Source organism: Platichthys flesus, chromosome 21 (genome assembly GCF_949316205.1).
Source record: "Platichthys flesus chromosome 21, fPlaFle2.1, whole genome shotgun sequence".
Taxonomy (NCBI): Eukaryota; Metazoa; Chordata; class Actinopteri; order Pleuronectiformes; family Pleuronectidae; genus Platichthys; species Platichthys flesus.
Genome location: NC_084965.1, coordinates 20,534,487 through 20,546,570, shown reverse-complemented (window position 1 = coordinate 20,546,570; position 12,084 = coordinate 20,534,487). Strand labels below are relative to the sequence as shown.

Below are 12,084 nucleotides of genomic sequence, written 5' to 3'. Positions count from 1 at the left end.
TGGATGTGTCACGTCATGATGAATCAGTCTCTTGTGCTACCCTCCCGGCATTTTACGCCCTAGGCAACCGCCTATGTCGCGCCAGGAGCCGCCCCTGACCTTGACTTATCACCATAATGTAGAAGGCCAAATTTTCCACTATGGGAATAATAGAATGATATCTGATAGTGGAACATTTTTAAACATTGGAATCTTTGAAAGCTTGATATCACATTTCAAATAAGGATTTCTAAAATACTTAGGCCAGACATTATGCCTACAAGAAAACCAACTCACTGGAAATCATAGATTCTAACTGATTGAACATTTTATTTTTGACTACAAAGAGTACAAACATATTATTCAAAGATGTCAATTTGCATCTGGACATACTGGCATGGTTAACATCTTAGTGTACATTAGACAAATGTAGAGATCATAATCATAATAACTTTAAATGTATAGCACTTTTCAATAAAAGTAAAAACGTGCTTATAAAACAATATGTATAATATAAAACCCATAACCATATAAATTATATTAATTAACAAAAACATATATATTCAAAGTAATAGACGTCACAAGTATAAATCTAACTGTCTCCTATGTATAACTCACATGGGTACCTGGCTTCAATGCCTGTGTGAATGAAATACATTTGAGATGCACAGCATTAGAGAATCAGGTGTTTGCAAATCTACTTCTATGTCTCCTTGGAAATATTCCTGACACACTAATACAACATCAAGATACTGTTCGATCACCTTTAATACGGGCAAGTAAAGGCATTATGGTGAAATCTGTGAGGGTTGACCCTCCCTTTATTTCTAAGTTGACATCACTGTTTTTCTGAAGTTGTTATGTATCCTGGTGATTGAGAGATATATGCTTTTGTCTGGAGATGGAAGATACCTTTCGAGATGCTGGGAATCAAATATGACCTGCTGTATTTTAGTATACTAAAGTTTGTGGTGAGTTATGTGAATAGAAAGACCTGAATCCATAGACCAAAGGAAATTACTGTTTTCTGTATATCATTTCATCTAATAGTGTGTGGCCACTCATCCTCCTTCTTTACGCTGTGGATAAGTCTTGTTGGCATTTTGAATTGTGTTTGTGAGGTTTCAATACAATTTTTTTGTCTTTGGAAAATAAGTAAACTTGCTAAACAGTTATTGTCTCTTTTCACATTGCCAGAAGAGGAGTCATTTTAGCTTAGGGTTAGCTTTTAGAGCGTATAACCTTTGCAATGGAGGTAATTTTTTTTACCCATGTCTTTTGTTATTACATTTTTAGAAGGATTGCAAAAACTACCGAACTATAAAATTGAATATTGAATATTTCTACTATGAAAGCTTGTCAATCATATTGGCAAATTATTTGCCTTACAGGCCACATTGTAGTTTGCGGGCTGCATTCAAACCTAAAGTGCTCAATTTGGAAATGGCTAATATCTCTGGCTGTATAAATCTTACTGCGGAATAAATCTGGGACCAAACAGACACTTCTCTGTCGGTACTATATGATAGTTAAGAATCTAAAAATCTAGTCCATAAAGTGAGTAGAATAGAATAGATTGTTTGACTTTCCAGGGTTTAACTTAACTATGCCTTCATCCAGCAGTTTGTATTGTGTGTCATTCAATGCCATTATCCTTCAGGAGTTTTCTCACAGTTTTCAGGTAGTCCGAGTCTGGATAGCATTCACTGAGAAAACACAAAATTCAAAGAGACAATTACATTCAGGTGGAGCAGTCGTTCACAAATAGGTTCTCCCTCATGCTCCCGTACCACTAACTTTGACAAAGCACAATACAAAAGTTTTAATCCAGCAAATATCTGGACCCCAAACATAAAACATACAGCCTTAATGTATGCAGTGTTTACCTAAAATGTTATACAAACAAATCTTGTGTCAAGTTTTATCTGGATATTTTTTATTTTGCTGCTTAAATACAGTAATTTTGGCCTTTTTGGTATCACAGACACCAAGCATCTAATGCATCACTTGAAAATAATAAACAACATTGTCAGAGCCTAGTCTGCCATGCATTGTTTTGATCCTATCTCTGTTCTCCTGTCATTTCAGATCCAGTCCCTCCCACAAGCCACAATCTGCCCTGGGGTTTTGCAGGAAGTCTCCATTTGCCTTGAGAACAGCTTGGAGTTTGGCCATGACCATCTCAGAGTGTGCTGCTGCTGCGCCTACTCCAGCCAGTTGGCTAGCTCATTCATCTCCGGCTTCAGAGGCACAATAACCAGGCCCGGAATGTTATTCAGGGTCTCCCGGAGACTATTGGTCATTCCTGGTCAAGTGTTCCCTCACATTCTCGCTCCAGCCTTCCTCCTACCCCACCGAACAATCATTATATCACTCCTCTCCGGCCGAGCCAAGGAATGGGTAACCGATGAGTGGGAGAGACAATCTTCTTCCTGTGCCACAGTTCAGTCGTTCTCTGCTGAGCTACATAAGGTTTTTGACAGCACCACTCCCAGTAGAGAGGCTGTGCAGGGTCTACTTAATCTCACCCAGCAGGCGTATGGTGGCCGGCTACTACATAAAATTCCAACTGTTGCAGCAGAGAGTATGTGGAACGCAGCCTTGATGTTTGATGGCTATTAAAATGAACGGTCTGAAGGCCTTAAGGATGACTTGCCGGCACAGGAGCTCCTGGTGGCTATGGTTGCCCTAGTCACCATTGCCCTTGCCATCTGCATTGACGGACGTCTCCATGAACCGGCTATTTTCCCTCAGCAACCGGCTAGTTTGAGCTACCCGTGGTTAAAGAAACAAAACCCTTACATAGACTAGGAGACAGGGGCTATATTACAGTGGAGTAACTTCTGCTATACTGTGTTCAATAATTATTCTTGTCCCTCCATGTAAATCTTCACTGTTTCCCCAGAGTTATCTGCCCTTTCAGTAGTTCTCCCTGAATATTTGGATCCCAAAGAGGTGTTCAACAAGTCCACTTTAACGCCCAATTTATCTCTCGTTTCTGGTCTGAGTTTTGTTGGCTCCTGGGAACCTCCATCAGTTTGACCTAGGGATTTCACTCTCAGTCAAATGGTCAAACAGAACAGATGAACAAGGAGATGGAGACTGCACCACGCTGTCTCTCATTCTGCAATCCTTCCTCCTGTCCCAAACAACTTATCTGGGAGTTAAATATGCGCTTAACACATTCCACAGCTGAGCCACAGGCCTCTCCCCATTCCAGTGTTTCTAGGGGTTACCAATCTCCACTCTTCCCAAAGCAGGTCGAGAGGCCAGGGACCTCAGTCCAGGCTCTTATCCCCCCGTGTTGGCGCACCTAGATTCAGGCAAGCTCAATGCTCCTGTGTTCCTCTGACCTTACCAGCGCAACACCAACCGGTGTACACCTTCGCCTTCTCCAGTCTTTAAGGATCTATCCTACATTACATGTTTCTCTGCTCTTGCCTGTCCCATGAGTTTTGCCTGCCTCTTCCTGACCTGTTGATTGCCTTTTTGGATTCTGGTTTCCTTTTCACCTGTCCCTTTCAGATTTGTTGGCTTTTCTGACTGATAATCTGGTTTTGACGTCTTGCCTGTCTTTTTTATGTCAGAAGTTAAATAAACAACATTTTCTTTACTTGAGTTTGTCATTGTATATGGTTGGAAAAGCTTGTGAAGCTGTAACACTACAATTAAGCAGTCAAATTGAGACATTTTGAAATTTGACCAATGCAGTGGAGGTAAATGCAATATATTCTCTTAGAAGTTTAGGTAAAAATAAATCTCAATTTCAAGTGGAATGTTATTTAATCTCTTTGCTGTTTTGCCACTGTTGCTGGATAGTGTTGCCACCATTGAAAGAGTAGATTGGGTTTGAAGCCCTGTCAGGGTAAGTCTCCTATAATGGTCCCCATGCTATTGAATGCTGTTGCTAATGCTAGTGACTCGAATGTAACCAGGACATACTGATAATATGGTCCACTAAAACAAGACAAATATGGAAAAGAACTGTAAGTATGGACGTTCTGGATCTTTGCTTCCAATTTTCTTCTCCATGAGGGAGAAATTTAGTGCAGTCCAGTACTATAATTTTCCTCCTCATGGATGCTGTCATAACTGATGGTTAATGTAACTTTAAAGGAGACAAAGAGCTGATTGATAGGGAGGAGGAGCAGCGCCGTGGAAGGCTGCTGTGTCTCACGCTCTCCCACAGATCTGCTCTTTTGTCTCTTTTTTCTATCTTGTTGTTATTTATTCTACTTTATTTTGTACCATGCACTCCGGTAAAGCGAGCCCTATCATCATATATGGTAGAAAACAACTTCTGTCCATCAGGTTTGACGGTAAAAAACACTTTTTCACCGCCACCGACAACCAACAAAAAAGACTACCCATGGCGCTGTTTACCTGCCGTACCTGGAACTCTCATGAATGTTGAGTGTTCCAATTTTACATGTAATGTAATGTAACTCGGAGGCGACGACGAAGGAAAAGAGGGTCGCGAGCCGGCGTCCTGGTCCGGCTGAGGAAACGTGAAAACCGGTCTCCTCTACCAAGCATTATTCTGGCTAATGTCCAGTCCCTGGATAACAAGCTGGACGAACTTCGTAGCAGGATGGCGTTTCAATGGGACATCAAGTTTTGTAACGTGATGGTTTTCACAGAGACTTGGCTCGACCCCTCGACCCCGGACTCCGCCATTGTTCCCGTGGGGGTCTCCATTCACTGCCAGGACCGGACAACAAACTCAGGTAAGAGCAGGGGAGGGGGCGTCTGCTTCATGGTGAATAATCTGTGGTGCTCTGATGTGAGGATTATTTCTTCAGGCTGTACTCCAGACCTGGAGCACCTCATGATCAGATGCCAACCTTATTACATCCCGAGGGAGTTTACAACGGTCATTACAACAGCAGTGTACATTCCGCCCAGCGCTGACATTAACCAGGCACTGGACAAACTGCGTGCGGTGATCGACAGGATGGAGACATCACGGCCCGAGGCTGCGTTTATCGTGGCCGGGGATTTGAACAACGGCAAGATGAGGAAAGACCTGCCGAGAGTGCTATTAGCAGTGCTAAGAGATTCTAGAGGGACAAAGTGGAGTCCCATTACAAGGGCTATAATACTAGGAACATGTGGGCCGGACTGAGAACCATCACAGAATACAAAGCCAAGACCAGCAGTGATGTAGTGTGGCATCCCCGGCCAAGCTCTCAAGGTGTGTGCAGATCAGCTGGCAGATGTGTTCACAGACATCTTCAACCTGTCCAAACAGCATCATTTGCACCATGATTTTGCAATATTAACTTACACATGGTTCCCTCCATCTGCTTGTATTTTTAGGGGGATGGAAGAGTTGACCATATCCCCTCCATCTTTACAAGCAGCAACAGTGAACAAGAGCTGCTGGTGAAAGGCCTTGTCCAGCAGCTTGAAAACCTTCCCACCATCAAGGTTGTCAGGCAGGTAAGCACAGAGATGCAGACCTGAATATGGTTGGCCAGGGTGAGGATGTTTTTCCTGTAGGCAGAGAAGTTAGGTTATTTTCAAGGTATGTACAATTTGGCCAACTTAATGTCAACAACTACATTTGTGACAATACCCTGTGGAGGTGAGGGGGCGGGGAGAGCACCACCCTCACCTGCACCAAAGAGCTGATTGATCCTCACACTTAAAAGGGCAGCGTCTTAGCTGCTCTTTTACGAAGCTGAAAAGCTTGTAATGTTGTGTGTGATTTAAGTTTATGTTTTGATCACGTGTGTGTGGTAATTAGTAAAAGATGTGGTCAAGCAACAAGTTTGTCTCTGCCTGTGTAATGGAGAGCCCCGTGACAAGCACCACGCTCACTGGAGCCCAACGTGTGGCTCTTCTCAGTCAGAGACGAGGACCAGAAGGCGGAGTGGGAGCTGTTCCGTATGATGGAGGACGTGGTGGCCGCATACTGGGAGGAGGGAGCGGCCTACAGACAGGAGCTGCAGGTGGAGAGGGAGGCGATGCTGGCGGTCCTGCTGCTTCTCCAGCCTACCACATCGGGTTCGGAGGTGACTGCGAGCGGTGCTCCGATTCCGTGCCCTCGTGCAGCGCTGAGGCTGGTGGAGGCCACAGATCCTCCGGTTCCTATCCCCACGCCCCCTGTTCCGAAACCCAGGAGGGCAGTGAAGCCAGTGTCCCCTGCAGCCCCTGTTCCGTGTTCCCCGTTGGCGGAGAGGCCGACGCCTGCCTGTGCATGCCTGGGCCGGTAGCCAGTGCAGCAGGGCAGCTTCGCCCACCTTCCCAGCCTCCGGAAGACCCTATGGAGAACGACGCACATCGGCTTGACCTCCGGAGCGGCTTCGGGGTGGGCTGGCTCCCTCTCCTGGTTCCGTGGGGAAGGGGGGGGGGGGGCGGAATCAATCAGCGCAAGTAAGAGCAGTTAGCTGATTGATCCTCACACTTTAAAGGGCAGCGTCTTCGCTGCCTCAAGGCGCCTAAGAAATCCTCAGAAGGAGGAACCTGAGAGAAGCCGGAACGAAGCTGAAAAGCTTGTAACGTTGTGTGTGATTTAAGTTTATGTTTTGATCACGTGTGTGTGCTGATTCATAAAAGATCTGGTCAAGCAACATGTTTGTCTCTGGCTGTGTATTGGAGAACCCCGTGGCAAGCTCCACTGCCACATATCCTAAAAATGTCTGCAGCTAATTATTGACAAGATTGAGGTTGATTGTATTGGCCATGTGACAGTAAATACTTATTCGGCTAAATATCTCTCCTTCCAAAGCTGTCGACCAAAACTGCGAAAGCCTTGCATTTTTTATAGCGACCTCAGCCTGAACAAACATGCTTAAAAGGTTATCCATTATTATTTTTTTTTTTTAACTTAAGTTTTTATAAAACTTTTCTTAGGCATGGTACATGGCAAATTAAACATGTTTCTTTATACAGGAACAAGTAGTATATGGATGAGAATTGACTCTAATAACAGACTTCGCACATATTTGTCTCGAAAATAGATAGCTATTACAAAACAAAGTGAGTACATAATGATATCCGCTCATACCTTTATTGCATACCTGTACACACCACCATATATGATATAGCATACATCATATAGACATGTTGCTGAGGTATACAGTATTACAAGATCCCACTTGGGAGAAACACAGCAAAACAATAAAACCAGAGTCCTAGTGATCATTATTTACCTTTATGTAATTCCAAAACCTGTCCCAAGGGGTCACCCCACCCCCCCTTCATCACTCAATCTACTAAGCATACATTCATAGGATGCAGTTTCAGTCATTGCACATACCCATTCTCACCTGTGGAATTTCTGGCGCCATCCAATGTCTTAAGATAACTCAGCAAGCTGTTGTTGTACCCACCGAAATTACAGAAAAATTACACTTGGTTATATTGGGTAATTGAGACTTGTCACCCATTCATGTTTTATGCAACTCCTAGTTCAGCTTAATTTAACTAAAGAGCAATTAGATTGTTATACATGCTTTAATTTTCTCTCAGCTAGAGTACAGTAGGTCAATATACACTTGTCAGAGAGAATTACATCTTATTCAAAATAGGAATGTCACGATACCAAACATTTTGTATTCGATAACAATACTATGGAATATCCACGATTCACAAAACCATCCTATTTACTCACACACTCCTTTATAAGAATATTTGAACATGCAACAAACTTAAGTGGCTATTAAGCCTTCAAACAATAAATAAAAAGAAAAGACTATTAACATTATAAAACAGAACAGTGGCATGAGCCAAAATTATGAGATTTCAGTTATTGGGTACAGCTCAATGTCTAAGAAAACAGCAGAGGCTGCACTTATAATGCACACCGGTCAACAAGTGATTCTGCTTCTCTTCTCCTCTCCCATCACCCACACGCAGAACCGATCTCCACAATAACCCATTGAACTCATATCTATATTTCTGGATAAACGTGGCGGCACTTCTTATACAACAACACAGTTAAATCACTGTGTTTATGCTTAATGAGCAGAGAAAAGAATACACACAAATATTAATAATCAGTGCAAGGGGAGGTAGAAAACCCAGAGGGCTTTCTTAGCACTTCCTATCTAAATATTGTTAAAGCGTCACAACAGAGAAGTCAACAAATTAAAGAGTAGATAGCCTGATACAAAACAAAAAATATTATCAATACAAAAGAAAAGAAAAAGTAACGTGTGTATTTGATGTGGACAGGTGTGCTGATTCATCAGAGTAATAGTCCAGGCAAAGTAACGTTTTACTTACTAATTGTAAAATAATTTTTTTCAGCATAGATCATTTCTATGAGGTGTCCAGAACAACACACTAAAAATCCTAAGAAATCCTAGTTGAGGAAATATGTTTAATTGTCATCAATCCAAGATGTGTGCCAATAAGGCCAGGCAACAATACACCCAATGGGGATTTTTTTCTTTTCTTTACTCCTATCAAAATGAAACTTTACACAATGAACGTACCCATGAAAAGTAAAAAAAATTGTAACACAAGTTTCTTTGAAAATGAATTTGTATATGCACTATACACTAATCGAACATGTCCAAAGTACACCCAAATAGGCTTAATGTTTTACTTTACTCTTACCACAATAAAACTTTACATGGTAAAAGTATACATGAAAAGTTATTTTTTTTGTATTGACTAACCCTCCTTACTAAACCACTAGATTTATTTATTTTTCTGTTGAACCAGTCACTATGTTCTCTTCAGCTCAAAGTTTCATCAGCAATAATTGCCAGAAATCTTGTCCTTGAAACTTGGGGCATTAAAACTGAACTTGGGTTGTATCCTCTGCCAACTTAGATAAATTGGGTATTGAGACAAAATCATTAATGTAAATATAAAATAATAACAGTACAATAATGGACCCATTAAGAACACAAAGAGCAGCTTTGCTAGTAGTGGCTTTGCTTGAATAACATGCCTGAAACAACGTGTATGCAAAACAGAAGGGAAATAGCTTTTCAAGTAAAATATGATGGTTGACTGTATCAAAAGATTGATTGATTACATTTCTTAATGAGCCTACCAATTTAAAAACATTCATTAAAACTAATAGCAATAACCTTTATAAAGTTTTGATGTGAAAAATCAGCATTATCTTTGTTAAATAAATCATTCCATGATTAGCTAACAAGCTAATTTTAACATATTTGATTTGCTTATCATTCTTGTTTGGATTATTTATTGGAATCTTTAGCTTACTGACTTTGATTACAGAGTATTGGAATATGGAAGAAATTATCTGACCAGTCTAAATATAAAACATTAGATTTCAATACATCTTTCAAGGAGTTACTTAACATATCATTAATCAATGTTGCAGACTTTAACTTAACTCAAAACAAATATTAGAAAAAAGGATATTTAAAAAACTCATACATTGGTGTCTGATATATATAAAAAAAATATATAGCAAAACCCTGCTGCTAGAGTAGCTACAAACAAATTAAAAAACAAATAAAACACCACCGTTCATCTTCCCTGGATTACAACGCAAACACTGGATGACCTTCAACAGCTAGTTGACAAGTATTTCATGCATCAAGAGTTCACCACAGAAAAAAACAAGCCAAGAATGGTCCACGGAAGCCAACTATTTAGTACAGTGTACTTGAATTCATAAACAATAAACTGTCAATTCTGGAAATACTTTACGCAGACGTAAAATAACTTAAGGCCAGTCTGGAATACACACAGTCACAAATTGAAACGCTAAAAATTTAAAAAAATGTATGTCTGCTTGTGTCTGTCTGTCTATTAGCGGTGGATAGGAAGTTGATGGTCAAGGATAGATTGATGGATAACACCGGAAAGCTAAACCCGAACAACCAGTTTACACCAAATTGTCTCTGATTAATGCACCACTGTTACCTTTTTGCACATGATGTATTTATGTGTCTTCGTCTTAGTCTGTATTTGTCTTCACTAACTCTTATTGTTTTCATTCTGCTTGTCTGCTTTCCTCCCCCCTCCCCTGGTATCACATCCCCCTTGAAGATCAAAACAAATCAAGAAGTTGATAACTGTACCAAATCTAAAAAGCAAATCCAGTGGTCACAGCACTTAAATGTCACCTGGAACGTATTAACAAGTTTACTTCAAGAAACGAAATTATCAGACAGTGAACACAACATGTTAAAAAGCTGCAATTCAACTGAATATACTTTGCCAAGAACAACTGCAAAAAAAGAGGTTTTATCAATTGCGATTGATAAAACCACACCACTAATCCACAAATATACCATAAAAGACCAAGAAAGACACTATATCCTTATTAATGGAACAATTAATAACATAATTTTAACAATAGAGCTGCCAACTCCCACACTTTTGCCGTGTGACACACGCTTTTGTATGTTTTCACACGCACTCACGGCACATCCAATATCTCACGGCAAAAAAAAAAATCTGATTTTGGGCCAAGACGCGTCCGTTTCTTTTCAAACTCCCCGACGGTAGATGGCACTAAGGAGCGCATCTGTAATCCTATTCGCTTCATATGTAATGGTGTAAATATGTTAAATCCTGTTCAATGTGGGACTGCAGTCACAGTTTTTGATATATGTCTTTTATTTTGCCGTATTTGTCTTATTTTGAAAACCCACAGCAGGAACTTCTGAGGGATAAGGTGTGGTGCACTTTGTTTTTATCTCAAAAGCAGATGCTCACGCTGTGGGTAGGTAGTCGCTCTGTCTATTATTTTTTAAGTTAATTGCTAACGGTTAATTTAGTGTATAAAACTTGTTTAGTAATATGAAACTTTCTCTTGTAGATTACTGTGTCTGTTTGTCCCTTATATTTTACAAAAAAAGTTCAACTGTTTCCATTAAGCCTGACTGAGTGAAGTGAATAAAGAAAGCAGCCGAGCAAAACAGAGGCCGTCACACATAGACATCTTATTTACCCCAAAAAGTATAGGAGTCCCGAAGTTAGTGACAGAAGAAGAGTTACAAAGACAGCCGCTGGAGAAACTCAGGAAGAGAATCTATCTATTTTGTGTGGTGAATGTAAACTCAGCTGTCATAAAAAGCAACAGCAGAGCACCTTGTTAAGGCCCAAGCTCCGAATGGTTAGAGGCCCTATTGAAATTGTAGGCATTATTCTTATTATTAGGGCCCAAGCACCGAATGGTGAGAGGCCCTATTGAAATTGTAGGCATTATTAGGGCCCGAGCACCGAAATCGGTGGGAGGCCCTATTGAAATTGAAATGATTATTAGGGCCCGAGCACCGAAATCGGTGGGAGGCCCTATTGAAATTGAAATGATTATTATTAGGGCCCGAGCACCGAAATCGGTGGGAGGCTCTATTGAAATTGAAATGATTATTGTGTTTAAATGAATTGGCTTTTTGAGGGCTTTAATGTGCTCAAAAAGTTGTAGGAGTTTGCAGTAAATTCGAAGGCGGCGGAAATTTACGTATTCTGGATAATTTGAAAAGGGCATGGCAAAATGGCACAAGAGCGCCACCTACGGGAAAGCCCCTCATTTAGCATTCACCGATCCTCAAAAAAAAACAAAGACTATTGTGTATCATGACTAGATGCACAAAAAAGTCTATCAGTGCATTATGAATAACGCAACAGGAAGCCCGCCAGTTTGACTTTAGTGGCCATTTTGGTCATATTCCATATTTTTTCTTTTAATTACTTCTCGTACAGCTTTCATCAAATCAACTTACAATTTAGACGATCGTCATCACAACAAAATAGAGATCTAAAGTTATTGAAGGATTAAGTTTTAGCAAAACCGTCTGACCGTGGTGTGGCGTTAAAGTTTGATGAAACGCCATCAAAACACAAGCTTCCATATTTCAGACATATTTTGTCCAATTGAGTCCAAACTAGACACATACGACAAGGGTCGCGACCAGAAGACATCGGTGCAGAAATTGTGACTTACAATCACAGCGCCCCCTAGTGGCAACAGGAAATGTCTTGTTTTTGGTACGTGTTATATATTAATGTACTTGTCGGAGAGCTTTCATCAGATCAACTTAAAAATTAGATGAGACTCTACAAAACAAGATGAAGATCTAAAGTTATCAAAATTTAAACTTTTCATCAATCCGTGTGACCGTGGTGAGGCTTAAAAGCTTGATGTGCATAATGAAAAGACTT

The 12,084-nt window shown here is 40.7% G+C and overlaps 1 protein-coding gene across 1 annotated transcript in view; it reads right to left on the bottom strand.

Moving 5' to 3' along the window:
- Positions 1–304: 304 nt before the first annotated feature.
- Positions 305–12,084, bottom strand: part of dtx3la (deltex E3 ubiquitin ligase 3L a) — a 38,481-nt gene continuing 26,701 nt past the window's right edge. Inside the window, exons 4-5 of the mRNA XM_062379073.1 lie at positions 5,267–5,475; positions 305–1,685 (exon numbers count right to left, since the gene is read on the bottom strand). Of these exons, the coding sequence (XP_062235057.1) occupies positions 1,616–1,685; positions 5,267–5,475 (279 nt within the window). The 3' untranslated portion in view covers positions 305–1,615. The remainder of the gene's footprint in view (positions 1,686–5,266; positions 5,476–12,084) is intronic.